Source organism: Cydia fagiglandana, chromosome 11 (assembly GCF_963556715.1).
Source record: "Cydia fagiglandana chromosome 11, ilCydFagi1.1, whole genome shotgun sequence".
NCBI classification, from domain to species: Eukaryota; Metazoa; Arthropoda; class Insecta; order Lepidoptera; family Tortricidae; genus Cydia; species Cydia fagiglandana.
The window spans coordinates 13581299-13607321 of NC_085942.1; the positions used below are offsets into that span (position 1 = coordinate 13581299).

Here is a 26023-nt window from a genome sequence, read left to right on the forward strand (position 1 = left end):
GAAATAAAAATCCGCCAAACGTGAGTTGGGAAGTGATAATCGGCCATACCATTTTCGGCGATAAATAAGAGAACCCTATTAACATTTACTCGTAACTTATCTTTCATATTAAATCGCGCGTTGGTCAGTGTTAGGTAATGTTCCGGATTGGGTAGTCGCGTTCTTGAAGTTCATCAGCCTAAGTGTGACTTATAAAAATGTTTACAATAATAGTTCTTACAATAGTAGTTTTTATTGCTCTTCATTTATATGGCACTCGGACATTCAATTATTGGAAGATTCGGGGCGTGAAACATGACAAACCTTATGCATTTGTCGGGAATTGTTTTCGTCAATTTGTGCAGCAATCTAGTCCAGCCATGGCGGCAACAGAAATGTACAAGAAGTATCCTAACGAGAAAGTCGTTGGTTACTACAGAAGCTCCACACCGGAACTTATTATAAGGGATCCAGAAATTGCTAAAAGGATAGTTAGCAATGACTTCGAGCACTTTTATGCAAGAGGATTACATCCTGGCAAAAAGTTGACAGACCCGCTTCTGAAAAACTTGTTCTTTTTGGACGGAGATTTGTGGCGTTTGCTTCGTCAAAGGTTTACGCCAGCGTTTAGCACTGGCAAGTTAAAGGCGATGTTTCCACTTATTACTGAAAGAGCAGAAAAATTACAACAACTAGCTGAAGAGGTCGCTAATTTGGATTCCTACGATATGCGAGAACTCATGGCAAGATACACCACCGATTTCATAGGAGCATGCGGATTTGGAATTAACATGGATTCGCTGAGTTCAGAAAATTCAGAGTTTCGAAAACTTGGTAAGAGAATATTCCAGAGAACGCCAATAGACGCTCTGAGAGGTGCAAGTAAGTTCTTGTTTCCAGAATTATGCAATAACGTTCTATTGTTAGCACCTGAAATCGAAGAATCCATGCGTTATTTAGTGACGTCCGTTTTAAAAGAAAAAAACTATAAACCATCAGGCAGAAACGATTTTATAGATTTATTGCTGGAGCTTAAGGAACAAGGTGATATGGTTGGAGAGTCGATAGAGAAAAAAAATGAAGACGGCACTCCGATAGTAATTAATAAGCCACTAGATACAGACCTTATGGTGGCACAAGTGTTTGTTTTCTTTGGCGCAGGATTTGAGACATCATCCAGTGCATCAAGTTATCTATTACATCAATTGGCATTTAATCCTGATTGTCAAGTGAAAGTACAAGAAGAAATAGATAAAGTGCTGCTAAAATATGATAATAAATTAACATACGACGCTGTGAAAGAAATGACCTATTTAGAAATGGCTTTTAATGAGGGCATGAGAATGAATCCTCCTGTAGCATTCATTTATAGGGAGTGCACATCTCCTAAATATACGATACCAGAGATTGACCTAACAATTGATGAAGGTGTAAAAATAATGATACCAACGCAAGCAATTCATAACGATGAAAAGTATTTCGATGACCCAGAAAAGTTCGACCCTGAAAGATTCAATCCAGAAAATAAACAGAATAGGAAATATATTTATATGCCCTTTGGAGAAGGACCAAGGGCATGTGTTGGTATGTATTAAAATATTAATAATATATACTCGTGATACCTCTTTTCTAAGCTAGTTAAAAGTCGTAATCGAAATAGCATAATTATGAAAAGTTTTGTTAGAACATAGATACTTGCAGTTAAACAGTAACATAAAAATGAAAGTAAGGTAAGGATACTTATATAAATGAAACAATCACAGGTTTTTCCTCTTTTTAACTTTTTTAGTAAGCACACATTTGTTAATTTAAAAATGTGAATGCCCCGAACCACCTTAATGTTTTCGAGTTTTCTAAACTTATCGAACGGATAAGTAAAGTTTGTAGTATAAATAATTAAGACCAAGAAAAGTTTGCATCGATTTTGATAGCCCACGCAGTGTTATTTTAAACGTCAAACTTCTATGAAATTATGACGTATACATAAATAACACTTGCACTACGTGGGCTATCAAAATCACTGCAAACTTTTCTTGGTCTGATTCTAATATGAGCGATTTAGAACTCTTCCTACTGTCCAACCTCAGAGATTGATGAGTTTGCATCTATCGCATATCAATAATGATAAAACTTCAAACAATTAAGTTTCAAGTGGCGGGAATTTTTTAAATGAATTATTTTTATCCCTTTCAGGAGCCCGCCTGGGTCAAATGCAAGCTATGGCTGGAGTAGCAGCAATTCTACACAAGTTCTCAGTAGAGCCCGCGGCCTGCTCTGTCAAGAACCCACTGCCGGAACCCACTGCGATCGTTGCCGAGAGCTTTGTTGGGGGTCTTCCCGTAAAATTGAAGAAGCGGGTTAAATAATGTATTCTTCAAGTATTATCGGTGATTTTACCCTATCTTATCAAAATACATCAATTATGTATGAAGTGTAGGAAATCAATCTGGACTATGTGGGTTTATGACGTTTAAAATGATAAACTCGAGATATTTCATTTTATAATTAAAACAAAAATATATTTTCGATAAGATAAGCATATTGAAATAACTAATTATGCAAAAATTCATTCATAAGTACACAATTTTCTATATAATACTAGTAAGACTATTTTATTTGACGGTATAAAGGTTCGGCTACACTAACTATTGCTACAATAATTATTGAGGTTGAGAAGACAAAAATGCAACGCACGAGACACGGGACAGCGGACCCTACACGCTGCGTCATATTACAATGTGTGGTAGGCCCTTTACGTTACACACATTACTAGTAATATTAATGTACAACTTACCGATGAAATATCCAGTAGGCTTTCACCCGGCTCGCCTTTGTCTCCTTTAGGTCCTACTTGGCCCGGTAGTCCAGGTTTTCCAGAAGACCCAGGTCTACCCTAAAAGAAACAATAATAAATAATATTTTGCTTCAATAGGAATGGAATTCCTTGCCGGCGTCTATATTTCCGTGTTCTTATAACCCGGCAACCTTCAAATCAAGAGTGAACAGGCACATTCTGGGCGAGCTCGCTCCATCGTAGGCCACGTCTACGCCTCGGCTAGTCTGTGGCCATGAGCAAGCCCATTCATAATTAAAAAAAAAAGCAATATATCGCCGGTATTTGATTAGCTTTCGAAATGTTTTTAATACTATTTACCTGACCATCCTAGTAGCAGAAACGAAAAACACAAACTTTAAATTTATAGATACACAAGAAAAATTACAAAAATAGAGTGAAATAGAAAAGTATGTTGATATAAAGTCATCTCCAATCAAAAAATAACTAAGTGGCAGATACAAAACATCGTGTAAAGATATTGATGATGTCTTGATGATGTCCAGAATAGTGGAAATGGTGAAAAGTAGACAACGAATAAATTTATACCCATTCGAGCAACAGTCGTTGCCAACGTCTCAGTTCTTAAGAATGAATCTTTCTGTTACTCGAGGTACAGCAAAAGAGAGAAATGATAATGTACTAATACTAACCACCCATCCAGGGAAGCCAGTGTCGCCCTTATCGCCCGGTCTTCCCGGGGGGCCGGGCAATCCTTGTATTCCTTGCAAGCCGCGAGGTCCGTTCGCACCGGGTCTGCCTCTTCTCCCACGTGGACCTGCGTCACCTTTCTCCCCCTAAGACGAATTATTTTTATGGAATTTAATGTGGCAATCACTAAACATGAGTTTACGATTAAAAGTGTACGTACATAATACCTATATGTATATTTATTATTTAAAATTAAATAAACATTTTTACTTCTATCGGAACGTTGGACTAAGTTACTTTTATTAGATATACGAGTTTCTTCGAGTTTTGTCTTTGGTATTAGTAGAGAAGCTGTAGGTATATTTTCTCTTGTGATTCCATCATAAGTAAACGTCATCAAAACAACTTGTTTATGTATACAGTTATTAGAATCGACATTCTAATAACTGTCTACGCAAACCGGTTGTATCAGAATGAATTCAACCAAAATATAAAGAAGTTACCTATCGCAATCGGATTTTTTCGAATTTGCGAAATAGGACACGAAACCTTTCACGTCGCGAATAAACTAAACAGGTTTTTATTGTGAAAAAAATGTATGGTCAGTAACGTAACTTATTTATTTAGATAGGTAATGTTTAAAAAGAAAAATATTATCTTAGTTGTTTTAAAATATACAAATAAAGACCTAACCTTGACAGTAATTATGTCAGATCCAGAAGATGTGATGCTGATAGGTCCAGGTGGTCCGCGCTCGCCCCTCTCCCCCTTAAGTCCTGGCGCACCCGGAGGACCCATTATGCCCGGCAAACCCGATGGTCCGATGTCCCCACGTTCACCGGGTTTCCCATCCTTTCCTGGGAAGCCAGCTGCTCCATCATTGCCTTGGCTGCCTTTTTCGCCCTAAATAAAATAAAACATTATTTTATAATATGTATTAGAAAGTCAAGTGAACACAACTTAAATAACGGCCCGATTGGAACTTTAAGATACGTCAATTAATAGATTTAGAAGCGATATAGATGAGATATGTCAGTGTCAAATGTGACGTTTCTTCAAAAAAATAAACATCAGTTTTGACACTGACAAATCTATCTAATAAATATCGTTTCTAGATCTATTAATTGACGTACGTATCTTAAAGTTCGAATCGGGCAGTTAGAAATTGGTGTTCTTTAATATTACCAAAATATAGACTTTACAACTTCATTAGAGCGTAAATACCTATAATGTTTTTATGTACCGCAAGGCCAAGGCCAGTTTAAATTATTGACTAAAAATAAAACAACATTATAATGACACAATCACAATATCAATTCTAAAACTATGAGCACACGAACATAGGCATGCTTTGCCAAGGTCTTTTAGTACTATTCAAATTTTCTCGCGTTTTATTTATGCGCATATTATTTTTGCGTATAAACAGTATGACTTATTTTCTTATACTTGGTATTTATACATACTATTAAAAGAGTAAGTAAGTATTACCTTATCTCCTTTGTCACCTTTTGTAACAGCTTTTGGTCCTAAAAGTGAAAGCACAGTTAACCATTTCGTAGTTTTTACTGAAAAAAAAGTCCACCGCGCGATATTGCTATTAAAGTACCTGTGAAGAGACAGCACAGAGCTAAAAAAGTTGCCCGATTTCATCTGACGTCGATGCCGAAATATGGCAGGACAGTTACTGGCCAGTGAAAACTGGGCTTTCGATAAATTCATTTGACTGCGTTCCTACATTCTGTTGTGAAAAAAATTGAGGATTTATGTTTTAACTAAGTATATTCGTAATGCAAAAATAATGTACGAGCTAAAAATTGCCTAGTCCAGAGCACACAGTCGCTGGGGCCGAAATCGGTCAGGAGAGCATCATCATCATCATCAATGCAAATAAATTATGCTTATGAACTCTCGAAATAATTGGTCTATAATTACCAGAAATTAATGATTCCGCGCTATCAGGAATATATCCGCCTGCGACGGCAGGGCCTGGCGGTCCGGGAGATCCGCGTTCACCTGATCAAAACAACAATAACATGTAACTAAAAATAATAGTGATCTCTTTCAGACTTCAAGGTTTCTACCCTGTGCCTGTTAGGACAGCTGTTACGGTGACCAGGGCCCGTAGCCAAATTATATTCGCTCCGTACCGATTCGATCTCTACGATCGCGAGCGACTGATCGATAATGTTTACAATAACCTAGCCAAGAGGCAATCTTTTTAGTTAACGCTTTTTCTACGCGTCAAGTCGTTAAAAATTAGTTTTAGTCTGTGGTTCTCGTTCAAAACCGTCAAGAAACGTCATCTGTCAGCTGTTAAGAGGGTCAAGTGAACAGCGAATCAAATTTTGGAGAAAAATGGACATTGAAAAATTGAAAAAAATAACCCACATCGAAAACAAAATGCCTGCTCTATGTAAGTGACACATGACCTGATAAATGATAAAAGTGCAATCATCACATCCGTACTATGCAAAATAAACATATTGGCCCTTAAATCAATACTGACCTACCTAACTTAAAATAATTTTACTAATTCCATACTCAATACCCCGTTTTAAAATATACCTTTTTCGCCCTTCTCCGCCGGTCTACCATTGACTCCTGGTATCCCGGGCCTGCCATCGAGTCCGGGGTTGCCTCGGTCACCCTTGAGCCCGCGATCGCCTTGTGGCCCTGGGTGACCCTAAAAAGGCAAGTACCAGGTTATAATTACTGCAATATTTAGAAAAGGTCAATACGGGTAAGCCTTCACAGGCTGATTCACTTTTGTATGGAGAAAAAAAAGTTGTAATATGTTTCCTGACTTTGCTCACCAATGGAGTCTCCCCACACTAAAAACTATATATTTCAATTTTCAAAAGATACAAATAACGTTTAGAGGTTGCACAAGTTGAAAAGGTAGAGTGAGAACCCCATACATTGCGTGAAAATGAACTATGTTCTAAAATGACAAAATATAATTAACTGATACTAAAATCGAATGAGAAAACAGAATTTTGCGTCTAAAATACGATAAAAACACTTTTCCTTTGGAAACAGGTGGAAAAACTGAAAAATCTTAATTAGAACATTCATCGAGTAACCAAAATCCAAGTTTACTACTAATTTTAAAATTTATTTATATGTAGAAGGTTCAGTATTACACTACTCTCCGCTTTGATGGTAGCCGCATAAACCATTTTCTACCCTCCGATGTAGAGTCATTGGTTATTTGAAAAATCTTTGTTGATGTTGTGCAACCTCTAAATGTTGACCGTTTAATTTTTTTTTAACATATAATATTCTTTTATCAGTTAGAACAAGAATTCGAGCAGAGTCAGATGAAAATCGAAAATTCGGAAAAATGAAACAGCCTTTCACTTGGGGCCTGTTTACTGACTACACATTGATTGATGCTTCTTGCTTTTAAGTATTATTGTCAAATGTATCAACTTACAATAAACACTAATTAATGTCTTGTGTAACTTGTGTTACAATGCGTTTGAAAAATTGAAAAGTCATTTTCTATCGAATAGGATTTTTTAAAATACTTTTTTCGCAAATAAGTACGACTGTCCGCTTTTTATTCGATTCGCCCGATAGTGCAACATCAAGAGCATTCAGTTTGTGATTTAAGGTGGTTCGCTTTTCATACAAAATTCAATCAAAGCTCATTAAGTAACTACACACTATTAGTACACAAATATTTCCGCATTTATCTTCTTTCGAATATTCGTTTGCGCGAAATTAACAGGAAAACAATGTTTCATACAGAAATCATGCAAAAATCATAGTTAACTTTTCATAAATTTTACGTATGTGTGTGTCACAAATGTCGTGTACAGATACATTTGCGACGTTGCCATACCATTTCCGACGTTGCCGGGCTGACCACGGCTCGAATTTGGAGTGCCGTCATGTTTAGTGCAATTTTGTTGACACTGATATTTGACAGGTAGTTAATTGACCTAAGCGAGAAGTTCGTCAGCTTAGCGAAGAACTATCATGGCGTGTTATGCAAACAGTCGCTTTTTTGCTTGCAAACGGAAGATTCCCGGTTCGATCCCCAGTCATTGTATGCTGGAACATAACTTTTTGTATTTTTGTTACACCTAAATTTCGTATTGTTTTTTTAGTTTTATTTAATTTTTCTTTTTATCATAAATCGATTATTAAGTATGGGCTACACGTATTCTTTTATTTCTACAAAGATAATTAGAAATTATACTCTTCCTAATCTCTCTGATTTTTACAATCAGGACATCCTCACTGCAATAAAAACCGGGCAAGTGCGAGTCGGACTCGCGCACGAAGGGTTCCGTGCCATAATGCAAAAAAAAAACAAAAAAAAGCAAAAAAAAAACGGTCACCCATCCAAGTACTGACCACTCCCGACGTTGCTTAACTTTGGTCAAAAATCACGTTTGTTGTATGGGAGCCCCATTCAAATCTTTATTTTATTCTGTTTTTAGTATTTGTTGTTATAGCGGCAACAGAAATACATCATCTGTGAAAATTTCAACTAGCTATTACGGTTCGTGAGATACAGCCTGGTGACAGACGGACGGACGGACGGACGGACGGACGGACGGACAGCGAAGTCTTAGTAATAGGGTCCCGTTTTACCCTTTGGGTACGGAACCCTAAAAGCCACCAGCAACATGCTGAGATGGGGCCATTTCGTGGCACTTTAATCTTATTTTGTGTTTTCTTTTATACTATGTACTGTTCCGATTGTTTGTGCTTACGAATAAATCTATTCTATTCTATTCTATTCTATTCTAAAAAGAAGTGTATAAAATTTCCTGTGGTTAAAAATAATGGATTTTGTCTATGAATGAAAAACACAATTATTACTATAGTTTGTTTTTTTTAGCATTAGAAATAAGGTAAACAATCTTGACGTGTCTTTTAATTGAAAAACACATTTTAAAAATAAGTTACGGCAAATATGTAACAATTATAAATCTAATACGATCATTTATATTCTTCTGCTTTCATAAGTAATCGTTTTTGATTTTTAAAAAAACCTGATAACACTGAGTATGTGGGGGAAGCGCTGCTGGCCTAGCGGAAAGCAATTCGGAGGTCGCGGGTTCTAACCCCGGCTCGTACCAATGATTTTTCGAACTTTTGTACGAAATAGCATTTGATACCTACCTATTTATACACCGATACCTATTTTTCGGTGAAAGAAAACAATATGAGGAAACCGGACTAATCCAAATAAGTTTACTCTTTGGGTTGGAAGGTCAGGGCAGTCGCTTTCGCGGCTTTCGTAAAAACTAGTGCGCATGCCAATTCTGGGATTAGTTGCCAAGCGGAGATTGAATATCTGGGAGACCGGCCAAAGCTTACAAAACATAAATACTCAAAAATGCGCGTTTTCTCATAGACCTAGCTAAGAGATCAAACCCCTTATAGCAAATTTCATCGAAATCGTTAGAGCCGTTTCTGATACCATCCAAATATATAAATAAATAATTATATATCTAATAATTGCTCGTTTAAAGGTAAGATAACACAAAGGAGAAACAAAAAGAAATTACCTACTCGCACCAGTCTTGAACCCCAATCCTCTTGCACGTATTTCCACGAACATACCGTTACGCTATTGCAACATACTTACGTTGTGTGAAATTGTCTACTACAAGGATCACGGAAACACTGTTTGCATGTGTGAGTAATAGTAGGAAAAAGCGTGACAGCAACACTCCGTCGAATTAAAAAGGTGGTTTTTGCACAATGAAGTATTCAATGTTTATTTTAATAGTTCAATATTTACTTAAAGAGTGCGCGAAACATACTTTTAAGTATACAAATACCAAGACCATTTCACAAAAAAATAAAATCTGAAATTTTGCAAAAGTGGTGCCATCTAGCGAGAGTTAAGTTTTGAGTAACCTATGCGAACCACCTTAACATAATTATTTGTTACTTGCCCTGTTCATCAAATTCTATTACTAATATTATAATGAACAGATTACCCGATCGCCCTTTGGTCCATTCAGCCCTGGCTGGCCTCGTTCTCCCTTTGGCCCTGCGAAGCCACGCTCTCCTTGTGGCCCCGTTGGCCCCATTTGTCCAGCGTCGCCTTTAGGGCCCGGCGCACCTGGGCGCCCTATGGCTCCACCGTAGGAACCGAGGAGGGATTCCTATAAAAATTATCATAGAGTAAACTATGACGAAAACCATGTTAAAACAAACATAAAACTTAAAAATAAACTAAATCCTCATTGGCCCGTTGAGTTTTAGTAAAGAATGTGGCACTTTCCATTTAGTATGAAGCCTGCACAAAACTTGGTAAACTTAGGTGTAGCATTTTTAATACTGTACTGGTTGATTTAATAACGTAGACCTCGACATAAATTTCCTCAAAACAGGTGGGAGAGTGCATAAGATAAGAGAGAGATCCTTGTTCAGCAGGCCAGCACTCCCAGTAGTAGTAAATTTAAGACCGGTAATTGAATAATAATAGCTATATCCAAACTAAGCAGTTCCCAAGAATAATTCCAATCCGAGCATGAAAGTCAAGGCTAAGCTAATTAAAACATTCCAATAATATTCTATTTAGAGGCCGGAAATTAATAAGAAACTTCACTCTCCGTCGGGTTAACTGTCCCTCAAAACTTTGATGTTAGCAGAAGCGACAAAATTTAAATTATTTTCACACAATACACGTGGAAAACTTCCACGATCCAAATTTCCTTTATCTAAGTAGATATAAATCAAGGACTAAAAGGACTTCCAGAGTTAAACAGATTCCTCGGGCATTTTGTTTGTGAATGAAAGAGAACTGTCTTCGAAAAAGCCATTCGTTTCAGTTGAAAAACCTATCTCGTACAACAATGTGACGGAAATCGAGGGGTACGATCAATTTTATTTGGAACTGTCACCACCATCAGTTGAAATGTTTGCTTAAGGAACACCATGGAAATTTCTCCTTTTTTTTAACAAGTATTGGTTTCTATATTCATATTAGATTCTCTTCCTTATAAAAGTAAGTCATAAATTCTTTATTACAACAACAATACTATTGAATTGAACAGCGCGTTCTTAAATTTTCTGTATAGACATGGACTTTATTATGTTTGTATGAAGGTAGAAAATCAAACTTGTATAAACCATGTGTCAATCACAAGCTTGAAGTAATTTGCCTGTAAGGGATATACTTCGGGGAAGGTAAACCTCGCAGGTAAGAAAATTCAGTGCCAAAATGTTTGAAGTTACTGTGAAGTTTTGAGTAAGACGTTGTCTTCACGCATGAGTAATTTAGAGGGTTCAGTTAAAAGTTTAGAGTCTGTTTCCATCTCTGCGGTATTTTATAATGTTAAATATTTGAGCCCGGATAATTTGAAATATTTTAATCTCTTCATACAAAACGTAAAATAACTGTGAAGAGTTTAACAATTGTTGACGTTCATTTTCTTCATATTATATTGGAATCAATCGGCGGAATAAACTTACCGTTTTTTCTATTTGTCTCTGGGGATACCTAAATTTATTTAAAAAATAATAATATTTTACGAAGGCTTTCACCATAAAGTTTATAGGAATAAAAATATTGAGTGAAAATGTCTGTAACGGTGCAGCGAGAAAATGAGGCTTCAAGTCCGTTTCTTGTATGATGGCCACAGTCAAGAAAGACGCAGAATCTTAACAGAACCCAGACTAAAAAGTTTCTAACCATTTATACTCTTAACAACCACCTTAAGTTAATCTTAAGTCAGCACGTGTTAGTAATTCTAAACTAGTGCTTAAAGCGTAATGGATGCATTACATCTAAATACGAGGGGATATATCCCCAATGTCTTACCTTGTATATGGGTCGAGGTTTCCAATTTGACTATATAAACAGAAATGAGTAAGCATGAGAATGAGTTATAAAATACTTATGGTAATAAATAATCTAATTACGATCAGATAATGCAGATATATATGGTATTCATACTTGAAAAACGATAATACATAAAATAACAGTACTTAGATACACTTTACGAATTAAGGATTTAAATTTGAATTTATGTTTGCATATTACAATATAAACCAATATAGATACATTAAACACATTGTAGATATATTGTACTTGTACATATGAATATGATTTTCCTTTATTAACTAGATGAACAACTAGCGCCAATTTATTTCTTTTTTTCTAAAAGATAATCCTAGAAGTAAATATGATTTAAGGCAACACTTACATCAAAATTACTGTAGTCGGAGGAACCTGGGGGCCCAGGAGGGCCGGGGGGACCGGGGTTGCCAGTTCTCCCATCCACTCCAGGTTCTCCTTTAGGCCCCGTTTGGCCCTCTGGCCCGCGAGGGCCTGAATCTCCCCTGTCGCCCTTTTCTCCTCTTGGCCCGACCGGTCCCCGTTCACCGGGCATTCCTGGTTGACCCTGTAAAGAATACGAGATGGCGTTATACTACCTTAAACATATCTTATTGACAAAAATACTCGGATCACTCAATGGTAATGGCAGTACAAAAAAATTTAAGTCGACAGCCACAGACTAGTAAATACGTATTAAAGAATCCTCGCGTGCTTTTTGACTATTTATGCGTTAGCTTTATACGCCTGAACAATAGAGACAAGAGAAACAGTAGAGATGTGTTTAGATATTTGTGAGCACATTGGCCGCTCAGACACATCTGGCGTGTGTACCACCGGGCGTAGGTATTAGAGCCAACAAATTATGGAGGCCCTGATTCTTCACAGTGTCTGACTCCGATAAAATGAATAAGGAGTCGCAGTATTACTGTTTCTTGCATAGTTTTTGATACTGCCGGAGTTAGTGGGTACTTACACCAATACCTGGCGGGCCGGTGCGTCCATCAGCACCCACCAAACCAGGTGGACCCGGCGGGCCCTGGAGCTCAGGCGCAGTTTCCAATAGCGACAGGATCGTCGAGGAGTTACACCCACACTGGCCGAGTGATACGTAATTCTCACCGAAGATTTGCTGGAAAAAATATCATAAGGTTTATTGTTGGCCTGCGTAAATTTGATAATAGATTTTAATTTTGTTCCTAGCTTATCATGTTAAAAAAATAGGTATGCTAATGCCAAAAAAAATATTGCAATCTCCGAATGTGTATCAAATCAATAGAGCTTTAAGTACTCATGAAGTTAAATCCTATTAATACGTATTAAAGCATTAATATATCAAAAACCTTTTAAGATTATTACCTTTACCGTATTCCTCTGCATAAAAGTGTGCATGAAAAATGAGAAATTAAAAGCATTTTCTCTCGCAAAGTTTTACATAGCCGCAAAGTATAATTGTCAATCATCCAAAGTTGTAAACGGTACCCCAAAATAATCCAATAACGTGAAAAAGTTTAAAGAGAAACCCGTTTCAATTACGGACAGACGTATAGGAAGGAAAAATATGTCGAGGAGGTGGCGGGTTCGGCAAATACGATTACTCAACATCGTTCTATTCTATTGAAAGCTCCCTTAGAGAAAATCAAATGAATCGATATCCCCTACTGAAATGTTGGCTGGGCGCCAAGAGCTTAATAAACTTTATTACGACAGGTCCGTCCCAATTTACCGGCAGTGTCGACGGCGCTAAGTCTACCAGAAAAGTCAATAGTTCAAAAAAAGATTGATGACACTCAGTAATGTGAAGGGGTCTTTGCATTGGTCCGTTATAGAATTACCAGTACTAGTTCCATCACGGTTCCATCGTGCGAATAAATTTGCATATTTTTATGGACCCTTGCATTTTTCCAATGGGAGAGATATATTTCCTATATTTTTCCGGATATAAAAATATCCGGTACCTAAATACTATGTGGAATTCCGAAAAGTAGCATGACGAAGTCCATAAACAAATATAGCGCGAGTACGTCTGATAAAATCGAATTTATTTGTAGAAAACGGGTTGGTTATTGGACGGAACGGATTGGAAGGTCTCATAAGATTAGCTCCAAAACGGACACTTAAACTTGATTCAAACAACTTGCCCTTATCTGTCTATATGTTATCAAACAGTTTATACATTAAAATATTAGCGATCCTTAAAATGATTAGCGGCGCTTAGGCTGAGCTAAAATACAATGAACAATTTTCAAATATTCTTTTATTCACCAAAATGGCCCCATTTCCGCTTTAAGTAAAGAGATAGGCGAAGTCGAATCTATGTCCCTGCTAATTGTAGTAGGAAAGATTAAAAGACTTCCTGTTTCCTTAAATTGGGCTCTTAATTGGGTTTGGAGTACAATGAAAATATAAAGGAGAGTTTAAGAACAAGGAAATGGTGGGTGGACAGTCTTTGATAAAATATAAATAGGAAGATAGTGGAAGGTGATGGAGCAGTATCGAAAAAAAAGTCATTCGGTACCGACCCTAAATGTATATACTCGTTGGGTAAGATAGCTAATGATGATGACAGTGGCTTTAACATAGTTGCTGTAATATGTTTTTCTACTCGTCGACTATAATTCTTGAATTAAGATTTCTTATACCAAACTGCAAATGGGTATTTTTAATGTATGGGCTCCCAACTCAACTATAATATTTATTTCAATCACTCAGCAAGCTTCGTTACCTAAACACTGTACCCGACTGAAAAACTCTCTATTATAGTTGCTCAAAAAGTGCTACTTTACGTAGCTGTTTAGCGTGCGGAAAGTTGGTTATCTCGAACTAGTGCTTTTTACTTTTCCAATTTTTTTAAATTTATTCTTGTTCCAATTCACGACTACTTATTGATGAGTGTTAATATTAGTTTCCTTTAAACGTCGTAATCAGCATAATAACCTACCGTTAATGTAAGAATACGAAAAATATTACATATTTCATATTTAATTACTTACCTCTTCATCATTATAAGACGTTTATTTTTTAATATTCAATATTGAAAATTCCGTTCTTAATAAGTTGACTGAATGGAACGGAATAGCTGCCAAACGCCCATAGATATAATATACTTAAAGACGACGTCTAACCGAGCTGTCACTGTTACCACTTTTGTTTAGTGTACGATTAACAATGTTTTTCTTATTTTTTCGCAACTGTATTAAAAAACGTCGTTCGATACACGTGCGGAAATGTCATTCTTCACTCGTCCCGAGTCTTGCCACTCGCCTGCGGCTCGTGGCAAGATATCTCGGTACTCGTGGAGTAATGACATACCTTCCGCACTAGCATCGAAATGTACTATTGTTTTACAAGGGGGCAAAGTTGTTGTTTAACCGCTCGTGCTAATATGATACCCGAGCAAGCGAAAGATTCCAAAATTGAACCACGAGCGTAGCGAGGGGTTCGAAAAATGGAATCTTGAGCATTGCGAGGGTTTCAAAGCACGAGGGTTAAACAAAATTTGCCCCCGAGTGAAACACAAAATTTTTCACCACACCAACCTGAAGCAAATATTAAATGTAAAATATCAAACAAAATCAAATCCAAATGAATGTTATTAAGTATTTATCATCCAAAATCATCATTTAAAAGTCAATCTTACTAGCAAACATAAGAAAACAACTCAGCATTTGTTTACTTTGCCTCACATGTGAATAAAATGCAACTTTGCTATCAGTTTTTGAAGTGCAAAGTAAGCCTTTCCGAGCTGGTGTAGTGAAAATACTATTGTATGATCTAAGCTGCTTTATTCTTGCTGGTTGATTGGTAGGGTGAGTCTAGAACGACAGAGTTACACGTTAACCCAAAACCACGTAAATAAATTTTTTTTGGACTATTTTTCTTACACGGTATTTTACAAAATGTCAGCAACGATCATAACTTGAAACATTTAACTAAAACAGAACGTATTTATCTTCAAAACATTATCCTCTGGTTGTGATACACAAACGTTTGTTAAAATTATCAATACTAAGATGTACAGTAAAAAGTCTTTCTCAACGTCAAGTCCTTGGGACACTCGGGTCGTGGACTCCAATTCCGCTTTCAGAGTAGGCATACATATGTATTAAAGACATCTCATTGACTTAAGAACACTTTATTAATCTGTTTGCTAGGCTAGTATAAATCCCCGTTTAATAAAATTTGAAAAGCATAAAAGGCTTATTACAAGCATCGCCTGTCGAGTGGCCGGACGGCGCACGTAAAAAACTTGCATTTCAATGGGCCATTCAAGTTCAGGTTAGATAGGACGCGCTGAGGCAAGCGGAGATAGCGCTGCGTATGGAACAGACCATTAGAGACCCGCGGATTTAAAACGTAAATTCGGCTTTCAGACTGCATTATTATTAGTAGTTTATGTGACATTACTTATACATATATTACATTACGTCATCATCATCTGTGTCAGATGTTTTAAGCAGCATACCTGTTTCGACACTTGCGTTCGTGGCTGTATAGCCCTATACTCGTATATTAGTCAGGTCATAAGTTGTGTCACAAAGATTTTTTCTGATACGAGCTCTTATTCATGTTTATGGGTTGAAAGCTAATACATATGATACATTTTCCTCATCATATGTGTCGTCCCACGGGTAAAGGTACCTTATGGCGGTTGGCGCTTACGCTATTATTAACGCCGCTCTAATATTATTGCGTCGCTATGCGACGTAAGCGCCGGCCGCCATAAGGTACCTTTACCCGTGGGACGACACATATTGTTATTACGGAAAATATTCTACATAATTTTTTGATGTACACAGCCATGGCGTTTATGTTATTTGGTGGCTATTCAAACAGGTATTGTTTAACAGGCTTTCCACTACATACGGTTTTCCCCGTGTTATCGGCTTCGCTCGTAGCGCGTAGCTCTCGCTATCAGTGAATGTGTTAAAGGCTACTGCTCTGCCACACCAGCCAACCAACCACCTAATGGTAGTTTACCAAATAGGCAATGGGTGCATTAAGTAATACTTATCCAACTGGACTTTAAAAGGCAAAAATGAAATAAATCCGTCGCTTATGTTTTGTACCACATAATCTTTGTTTACAGTAGGAGCAGATGACGCCCGCAGGCCAACGCGACTGCGGTGCTATCACTACATGAGAATTTCGACTAGGTAGGAATACCTACTAAACCTCGTAAAATACTCAATTGTCCAATCGGAAATCAACCTTGTTGTCTGCAAATTAAGCTCAAATTACAGGGTAATGTAGAATCAGATACGAGGTTCAATAGGTTAGTTCCGATATGGGAATTTGCTTTGTGCTTTCATATTTATTTTGCGCTAGGAGTATTTTGCAAAGGTGTAATGGCGTTTTTATTTTTGTGCTTTGTGAATGTTGGATCGAAGGGTATTGTTTGTAAAAGAACAATAACTATGGAAATTGGAAATTCCGCGCCGAATAAGATAGGCGAGAAATGTCGAAGGTAAAATCTACTCCGCTAAACCGGGCCGAGCCTGGGTCGGGGCGTCCGACATGTAATTTTCTATGACGGCTAATCGATGATCGGTGCTTTCCATAGAAAACTGAGCTCCGGAATCTCCGTCCCGGGCCCGGTCCGGTTTAGCATGAGCCATCCTTAACGCGAGCCTCCATTTTATGATGTTTCTTTCATTCATGATAAGCAGACATAGAAGTTTTTGTGGCAAAAACGAGTGTTTGAGTAAATGAAACATCGAAAAATCTGTTATCGATAAGTCAAAGATTATAGATATTTAAAATATGTAACTTCTACTTGCTGTAGGTAAGTTACCGAGAAATTTCAATAATGTAAATCAGTCACAAAGCGGTACATAATTTATTTATTAGGTACATATATTTAGTATTAAAAAAAAACAAACGTATACTGTAGTATACAGTGCCAAAAGAATAGAAAACTACCAATATATCAAAAGAAAAGTAGATATCGAACGTAATAAATATCTAGAAGTATAACGTTAAGGTAACATCGATAACAGACATGTCGATATTTCATGTTGTCAATCACTTTACTTTGCCACAAAAACTTCGATGTCTGATGATAAGAATTTTTTATTTATCTCTAAATAAGTGTTACTTTTTTCCCTAGATATATCGACACTTAAATTGGCATCATTATTAATAAATTAAGGCTACAAATATAATGACCACCAAAAAATACTTTGGTACCCTAAATAAAAAAATCATGCTTACCAAAAAAAATTACTGACCACCAAAAAAATAAGCCCTAAAAATACAAAAGTACCACCGTTTTAATTACGACTGCCCTTCAAATTGTATTCAAATACCAAATATATTGAATGACCACCAAAAATCATTAATGATTGTTCACTGGCGAAAGAGTGGACTGTAAAAAATGGGACGATAGGGGAATACTTTAGGGCCGGTTGAGCAAGAAAGTTGTTGTATGCCAAATTAACATATGGAATTAAATTTAAGTGCGAGATAGTGTGAGACGAAGTTACCTTTGCAATCCGGTGGTTGTGGGTTGAACCGTTGGTTTCTGTTGTGGACTGCTGGTGGTGGTCCGGGCTGCCCTTGTCGCAAGCTAGAGGTAAGCTCAGAACCGTTACCTTCAGTCGGCCAACTTAGACCTAGGTTTTTCCACTGCACAGATGGGCACGGCGTCCTTCGGCTACACAGCACTGATTTTAAATAGTCTAGAGATTGGCAGTAGTGCTTTTAACAAAATTGCGAGAACATTAACGAGAATAGCGATATGTGATGTGCACTGGTAGTAGTTCTATGACATACTGGCTCTGACAGCTCATGACAGAGCAAGATTTAAATTCGAACCGTGACTTTGGTGTTGCCACAGTATTTACAAAAAATATTCCTAAAAATACAAAGCCAAAGCTGAACATTCCGCCCACCAAAATGCATTGTATTTTGACTAAGCGAAAAAGAAACAATAAAGTAAGGTAAGTACGATAATATTAAGTCTAAAACGAAAAAATGGACAACACAAAGGTAGCGCTCTAAAGCGACTATGCAGGCAGTGGGCACAGTTTGACCACAGGCCGTTTGTACAACCCTATGGCCGTGCGCACAGTGACCACACGACAGATCCCGTCGGATCCGGGGTGTGTGTCGATGATGCGACCCAGGGGCCACTTCATTGGGCTCGTCTGCTCATTCACAACGAGCACTAGTGCACCAATTTGGACGTTGGGTTGCCTATCGTGCCACTTCATCCGCTGGTGGAGGGTATGCATATACTCCTTGGACCATTTGTTCCAGAAGTCCTGGTGCATCTTCTGAAGCAGCTTCCAGCGTTGGAGAGGGCTAACCCGAACGTCTGATAGGTCTTCCTCGGGCACGACAGATAAGGGCTCCGTTGTGAGAAAATGGCCCGGAGTAAGGGCCGATAAGTCGTTAGGATCGGTACTGAGAGGAGTAAGGGGTCTCGAATTAAGAAGAGCCTCGACCTGGGTCAAGATGGTTAGAAACTCTTCGTACGTCAACCTCTGACTCACGATGACTCGAGCCAAATGTGTTTTAACAGCCTTGATACCGGCCTCAGCGAGACCCGAGAAGTGAGGGCTGCCTGGCGGATTGAACTCGAATTTAATCTCGCTATGCGTCGCAGCATCTCCTACAATACGTTGCAAAATATTGCTCGCGCCGACAAAATTCTTCCCCTGGTCGGATACCAACCGGTTACACCGACCACGACGCGCGACGAAGCGGCGAAGCGCGGCAAGAAACGCGTCTGAGGACAGCTCAGTGACGAGCTCCGTGTGTACAGCCTTTGTCGAGGTGCACACGAAAACGCAAATGTAACCCTTGTAGGTCTTGTTACCTCGCCCGCGACCCAGAGCTATGTCAAAAGGTCCCCCGAAATCGACAGCAGCACTCAGGAAAGCTTTGAGCTGGGCTACCCGATAAGACGGCAAGTCGCCCATGAACGGCGCAGGAGCACCGAGTGGTCGAACACGGAAGCATTTCATGCATTTTGACGTGACAGCGTGGATAGCTCGCTTTGGGGACAGTATCCAGAAATGCTGCGCCAGCAAATTATGAAGCGTCTGGACGCCTGGGTGCATGAAACGCTTATGGTACTCGTCGATCAAGAGGGAGGTAAGACGATCGTCGCGAGGTAGCAACAGGGGATGTTTAACATCGAATTCGAGAGAAGCTCGCGACAGGCGTCCGCCCACCCTCAAGAGACCCGCGTCATCGAGGAATGGAGACAATTTCTTAAATGCTTTCGGGAGAAAGTTCGAAAGATTGTTTTTCACTTTCTCGATCTCCGAAGCAAAGTGGTGTTGTTGAACAGAACGCACGAGGAACATAAGCGCCTGTTTAATCTCCAGGGGTGTTAGAGGACCGTCCAACAAGTTGTTGGGCGTCTTCCGATTTCTTACGTTGTGCACGAAACGAAAACAATAGGCGAGGACACGTTGGAGTGTCCTCAGTGCCGAGAACTTATTCATTAAGTTGTCTGTCCACGTCTCCTGCACAGAGACAGTAAGGACAGTCACCTTGCGCTCTTCGTGTAGGACATCCACGTCGACTGATAACGTTGACTTAGGCCAGTCAGACTTGTCCAGCACGAGCCAAGATGGACCCTTCCACCAGTTACTATGGTGGACCAGGTCGTCCGGCAAGAGGCCCCGCGACCCACAGTCGGCAGGGTTGTCGCCAGTCCTCACGTGTCGCCAGCAATCAGGAGCGATAATCTCCTGGATGTGGCTCACGCGGTTAGCCACGAAAGTTTTCCACTTGGAAGGGCAAGACTTTATCCAAGTCAACGCAACGCTAGAGTCAGACCACGCGTACACCTTGTCGATTTTGTGGAGAGGCTCCAGAGCCGTTGCGACCGACTCCACTAGGTCTGCAAGTAGTACCGCGGCCAGCAAGTCGAGACGTGGTATAGACAATTTACGCAGGGGTGCCACTCTCGATTTACCACAGACCAACTGGACGTACTGCGTTCCGTCCTCGCCTGACGTTCGAACGTAAACCACCGCGCAAAACCCTCGCTCTGAGGCGTCGCAGAACCCGTGAACTTCGAGCGAGACGAAATCGTTGACCATACGACGCGGGACAGACACGGACCTCAACGAAGGCAGCTGCGCTTTGAACTCTCGCCATTCGGATACAAGGTTCTCTGGCGCGTCGTCATCCCACGAGACACCTGAGACCCACAGCAACTGCATGAGATATTTCGCTAAGAACGTCACAGGTGAGAGAAGGCCCAGAGGGTCAAAGATCCGAGCAATCTCCGAGAGGATGGTACGTTTAGTGCACCGACGATCTTCGACAGCCACTCGAAAGGTGAAGTCGTCTGCCTGAGGTAACCACGAGAGGCCAAGAATTTTTAGTGAGATGTCCCCAATGGAGTTGAACTCCCGAAAGTCTTCAGAATACAAGTCTGAGGAGGGGACACCGTCGAAGAACTCCTGGTGGTTCGACGTCCATTTCCGCAAATGGAAACCGCCAGAAGCTAATATCGTCGACAACTCCGAACGAAGCTTCCGTGCTTCTTCGATAGAATGAGCTCCAGACACCACGTCGTCGACATAGATGTCGCGGTCTAGAACTGCCGAACCGGAAGGGTATTCTTCACCCGATTGCCTTGCCAACTGAGCAATAGTTCGGAGAGCTTGGTAAGGAGCGGACGAAACGCCGTAAGTAACGGTCAGCAGCCGATAGTCCCGGACAGGCTCATTGACAGACGGACGCCATAGGATACGCTGATATTCAGCATCTTCCGGGGACACTAAAATTTGTCTATACATTTGCTTGACGTCGGCCGTGAAAACAACATTATGCCACCGAAAACGAAGGAGCAAGTGGAAAATGTTATTTTGCAGCTTCTGCCCTGGCAGTAGCGCATCATTTAGCGAGATGCCTCGGCTGTCCTTGGCACTGGCGTCAAAGACGACCCGGAGAGGAGTACTGGTTGACGAGGGCCTCAATACTCCATGGTGGGGGATGTAGAAGAACTTCCCCTCATCCACCCTTGGAGGGTCACACTCCTCAAGGTGGCGACAGCTTTCGTAATCCTTCATAAAGGCTACATAGTTTTTGTAGAAGTCGGAGTTACTAAGTAACTTTCGCTCCAGCGACGAAAATCTCCTAAGAGCAATGGCTCGAGAGCCCGAGAAGGTGGGTTTATTGGAAGTGTCAGCGAAAGGTAGAGGAACGACGAATCTACCTTCCTCTGTGCGACGAAAGTTAGCGAGAAAATATTCCTCGCACAGCTGATCCTCCTTCGACAAAATGACGGTGTTCGGAGAGCGGACATCTTCCAACTCCCAGAACCTCTTAATAGAGTCGTCAATTGATAACCTGCCCACGACCAGTTGACAGCTGTTACCACGGAACCGAGAACGACAGATGTCCGTTGCACAGTCGCCTGCGTCACCCATCAAAATCCACCCGAAGATGGTGTTGAGGGCAGTCGCCTGGCCAGGGGCCCCATGGGTTAAACCAGGGCGTAACGAAGAAGCGAGAATGTTGACGTTCAGCAGCAAGTCAACAGGTCCTGGAATATGCCAATGAGGGTCAGCTAACTCTAAGCCCCTGATATGTCGCCATGATGAGACATCAACATGATCCGTTGGCATTTCCGGACAAATTTTTGGTAACAAATAAGCCTCTACTGTAATAGCAATATCAGACTTCCCGAGCCTGGACGAGACAGTACATGACAATGTGCCACCAGGCCTAGAAACCACATCACCAATGCCAGTCACAGCATGCTTCCCATATTCTGCCCGGAGACCAAGCTTCTTTGCACATTCCTCGCTTATAAAGTTGCAAGCACTGGCACAGTCAAGCAAAGCCCTTACCGCTACCAAGTCGCCTTGGGCATTCTTCACCAAAACCTTGGCAGTTGCAAACAAAGAAGAGGCCGCCACATTACTTGCCACCATTGCCAGCGGATTCGATGTGTCAGACGGATGCTTCGAGCTATTTACATCCACAGCCGGGGAGGCAGGCACATTTGCATTATTAAAATGTAACAGCGTATGGTGGGAGAAACGACACTGCTCACACCGCTGTTTTGACTTGCAGGACTTGACAGAATGAGACCCCGACAGACATAGAATACATAACTTATTTTCTTTCACACATTTGAACCGATCAGCGGGGTCATATTTTAAAAAAGTTGGACAAGATACAAGACTATGAGCCAGCTTACAGACTACACACGTTGGAGCAGTGACCACCAAGGCCATTTTTGGCTTACTAGAAGGCTTACTACTGCTAGGCTGAGGGGTACTAGCAACGAAGCCCGTTGACCCTGCAGCATCTAGTGCTCGGTATCTTTTCTCAACAAAATTCTGCAATTTACTAAACTCCGGGATATCATCGGAGTTGTGTTCTAGCTCAAACTGCTCCTTCGTGCTCCTATCCAGCTTCGACCACAGTAACTGAATAAGTAAAAAGTTTTTATCCGGCAAGCTGAAACCTTTCAATATTGACAAGTTTTCAGTAAAGACCCTATGAACCCGCTGTAGGTCACTAGGCCGAGACACTTTTACAGGTTCACACTGAGTAAGCTTATCATAATAAGTTGTAGCAATTAATTTAATTTTATTATATTGCTTGTACAGCGCCTCATATGCTACCTTATAATTGTCATCGGTGACAGGATAATTTTTTATAAGGTCATATGCTTCATTTTGCACGCTCGACAGTAAATAGTGTAATTTTTCAACAGGGGCAATATCTGTTCGCTTATGTACTAAAGAATTGAACAACTGTATGAATGTTACCCAGTTTTCAATTTTCCCATCGAAAGCTTTAATTTGTAACTTCGGCAACTTCGGCAAGACCGGCTGCGGCGTCCCCGATACCCCGGAAGCCCCAGCAAAGGCCTGCTTCCTATTCTGCAAACGCGATCTCACTGCCCTAACCTTCGAGTCGAACATCGCGGTATGGGAACAAATTTCGCGGTGCTCGCTTCGCGGAGCAGCACTTAAAAGTTTTATTTGAGCTTCATGAAAGTTTTTCGCAATTGCACACAATTCACTCTCGTCACACAAAGCTAATTCAGCATCCGACAACATTTGCAAATACTCTATTCTCATTACCTGATAATCACGAGCAATCATCACCGTGTCTACGCCAGCATCATCTTTCTCGCCAGACTTATCACTGCCTCCCATATTAATAAACACAAAACTACACAAAATTGCAGTAAATACACAAAAAAATGTTCAAAACAAACTGCAATTCACCTTCCACAACTTCAATGACAGACAGCTGACAGTTGACACTTGACAATTATGAAAAATGTTGCCAGCGCAATTAAATAAGTGACCGAATGATTTTATTAAAGCACCACTACACGACCACCAACTTTCTTGCTTACCCTCGACTTTTTTTATAAGTCTACCCTAAATTTAGAATTAAGCAGATGATATGACGAAACGAATTTGAATAAGCAACAGACAACGACAAACGAAAAACCAAAGGTCACTTTTCAAATTATCCGGTTCGAAGAACCAAAATGTTCACTGGCGAAAGAGTGGACTGTAAAAAATGGGACGATAGGGGAATACTTTAGGGCCGGTTGAGCAAGAAAGTTGTTGTATGCCAAATTAACATATGGAATTAAATTTAAGTGCGAGATAGTGTGAGACGAAGTTACCTTTGCAATCCGGTGGTTGTGGGTTGAACCGTTGGTTTCTGTTGTGGACTGCTGGTGGTGGTCCGGGCTGCCCTTGTCGCAAGCTAGAGGTAAGCTCAGAACCGTTACCTTCAGTCGGCCAACTTAGACCTAGGTTTTTCCACTGCACAGATGGGCACGGCGTCCTTCGGCTACACAGCACTGATTTTAAATAGTCTAGAGATTGGCAGTAGTGCTTTTAACAAAATTGCGAGAACATTAACGAGAATAGCGATATGTGATGTGCACTGGTAGTAGTTCTATGACATACTGGCTCTGACAGCTCATGACAGAGCAAGATTTAAATTCGAACCGTGACTTTGGTGTTGCCACAGTATTTACAAAAAATATTCCTAAAAATACAAAGCCAAAGCTGAACAATGATCACCAAATCTTGAAGACCAAATTAATGCGATATTTTCACCTAAATAAACCACTATGATTACCAAAAAATGTATACATATTACCAAATAAAGTAAACTGATGCCAACATTACTAGCCCCTCCCGCTCACCCCCCGTACCCCGCACCGCATACCTACCTAACTTAACCTACTTTTCTAGTAGCATTTCGTTATGCTACTAGAAAAGTAAGTTAAACTGCTATCAGTTAAGTGGGTTAGGTTAGGTTAGCACTACGACCCTTACAGAAACGAAATGGTACTATATAAAAGTAGGTTAGGTTAGGTTTGAACTGCGACCTTTACAGAAACGAAATGCTACTATAAAAGTGGGTTAGGTTAGGTTAGAACTGCGATCCTCACAGAACCGAAATGCTACTAGAAAAGTGGGTTAGGTTAGGTTTGAACTGCGACCTATACAGAAACGAAATGCTACTAGAAAAGTGGGTTAGGTTAGGTTTGAACTGCGACCCTTACAGAACCAAACTGCTATCAGAAAAGTGGGTTAGGTTAGGTTTGAATTGCGACCCTTACAGAAAGCAAATGCTACTATAAAAATGGGTTAGGTTAGGTTTGAACTGCGACCCTTACAGAAAAGCAATGCTACTGGAAAAGTGGGTTAGGTTAGGTTTGAACTGCGACCCTTACAGAAAAGAAATGCTACTGGAAAAGTGGGTTAGGTTAGGTTTGAACTGCGACCCATACAGTAACCAAATGCTACTAGAAAAATGGGTTAGGTTAGGTTAGAACTGCGACTGTTACAGAAATAAAACGCTACTAGAAAAAGGTGACGAAGTGGATTAATTAATTTTATAATATTATATTAAATATTTGCACATTTTTAATAAAAATGTGGTCACAATTTTGGTAATTATTTACTATTTTTGGGTTTGCAATGATTATTTTGGAGTAATTTGCTTTAATAGGATAGCAAGATTTAAAAATTTGGTTATAATCTTACATTAAAGTGGAGTTCTAATTTTGGTGGTCATTTACTATTTTTGGGTTTACAATGATTATTTTTGTGTCATTTTCTTTAATAGGATAGCAAGATGTAAAAATTTGGATATCATTTCACATTAAAATGGGGTTTGAAATTTGGTAATCATTTACTATTTTTGGGTTAATAATGATTAGTTTGGTGTCATTTCCTTTAAAAGGATAGTAAAATGTAATAAAATTGGTAATCATTTCACATTAAAATGGTGTTATAATTTTGGTGATCATTCATTATTTTAGGGTGGTAAAATATATTTTTTTGGTATTAAATTTTATTAAATCTGGTGATCAGTTAAATAGCAGCCATAAATTAATAATAAAAAAGCACGCAATGAAATCGTCACTTGCGATACTTTTTAGTGGAATGAGCTTTAAATTACTCAATTACTTACATCGTCACCTGAGCCTGAGATCTCGGCGATGGCGGTGGTCCCCGGCGGGCCCGGAGGCCCCGGTGGCCCCGGCGGGCCTGGAGGACCCCGGATTGACTCCCCGGGTATACCCTGGAATGTACATTTTAAATTAGTTGGTATAATGTTGTTCGAAAATTAATCAATGTTGAAGGTTTTTTTGTTAGTAACTTAAACGTCCCAGCGCTCGACATTGACGAATATAAATCAATAAAAACATGTATCGCTATTATACAAAGAGGAGGGGGGTGTTAAATTCCTAGCAACATCCCCCGAAATTAATCAAGCTAAGGTAT

The 26023-nt window shown here is 39.7% G+C and overlaps 2 protein-coding genes across 2 annotated transcripts in view; one reads left to right on the forward strand and one right to left on the reverse strand.

The window, feature by feature from the left end:
• LOC134669045 (collagen alpha-1(IX) chain-like) overlaps positions 1–26023 on the reverse strand; it is a 218527-nt gene that overhangs the window by 12842 nt on the left and 179662 nt on the right. Inside the window, exons 8-18 of the mRNA XM_063526571.1 lie at positions 25710–25820; positions 12633–12647; positions 12250–12405; positions 11644–11841; positions 9430–9597; positions 6029–6146; positions 5396–5476; positions 4952–4989; positions 4157–4366; positions 3466–3609; positions 2774–2872 (exon numbers count right to left, since the gene is read on the reverse strand). Coding sequence (XP_063382641.1) covers positions 2774–2872; positions 3466–3609; positions 4157–4366; positions 4952–4989; positions 5396–5476; positions 6029–6146; positions 9430–9597; positions 11644–11841; positions 12250–12405; positions 12633–12647; positions 25710–25820 — 1338 coding nt within the window. The remainder of the gene's footprint in view (positions 1–2773; positions 2873–3465; positions 3610–4156; positions 4367–4951; positions 4990–5395; positions 5477–6028; positions 6147–9429; positions 9598–11643; positions 11842–12249; positions 12406–12632; positions 12648–25709; positions 25821–26023) is intronic.
• LOC134669033 (cytochrome P450 6B5-like) lies at positions 116–2346 on the forward strand. Its single transcript, XM_063526555.1, has 2 exons — positions 116–1563; positions 2173–2346. The coding sequence occupies exons 1-2, from the start codon at positions 198–200 to the stop codon at positions 2343–2345; spliced, it is 1539 nt and encodes a 512-aa protein (XP_063382625.1). The 5' UTR covers positions 116–197; the 3' UTR covers position 2346.

Excerpts from the sequence above, each read along its gene's own strand:
- LOC134669033 (XM_063526555.1), top strand. The coding sequence starts at position 198 with ATGTTTACAATAATAGTTCTTACAATAGTAGTTTTTATTGCTCTTCAT. Across the intron at positions 1,564-2,172 it reads AGGACCAAGGGCATGTGTTG|GAGCCCGCCTGGGTCAAATG; the intron begins GTATGTATTAAA and ends TATCCCTTTCAG.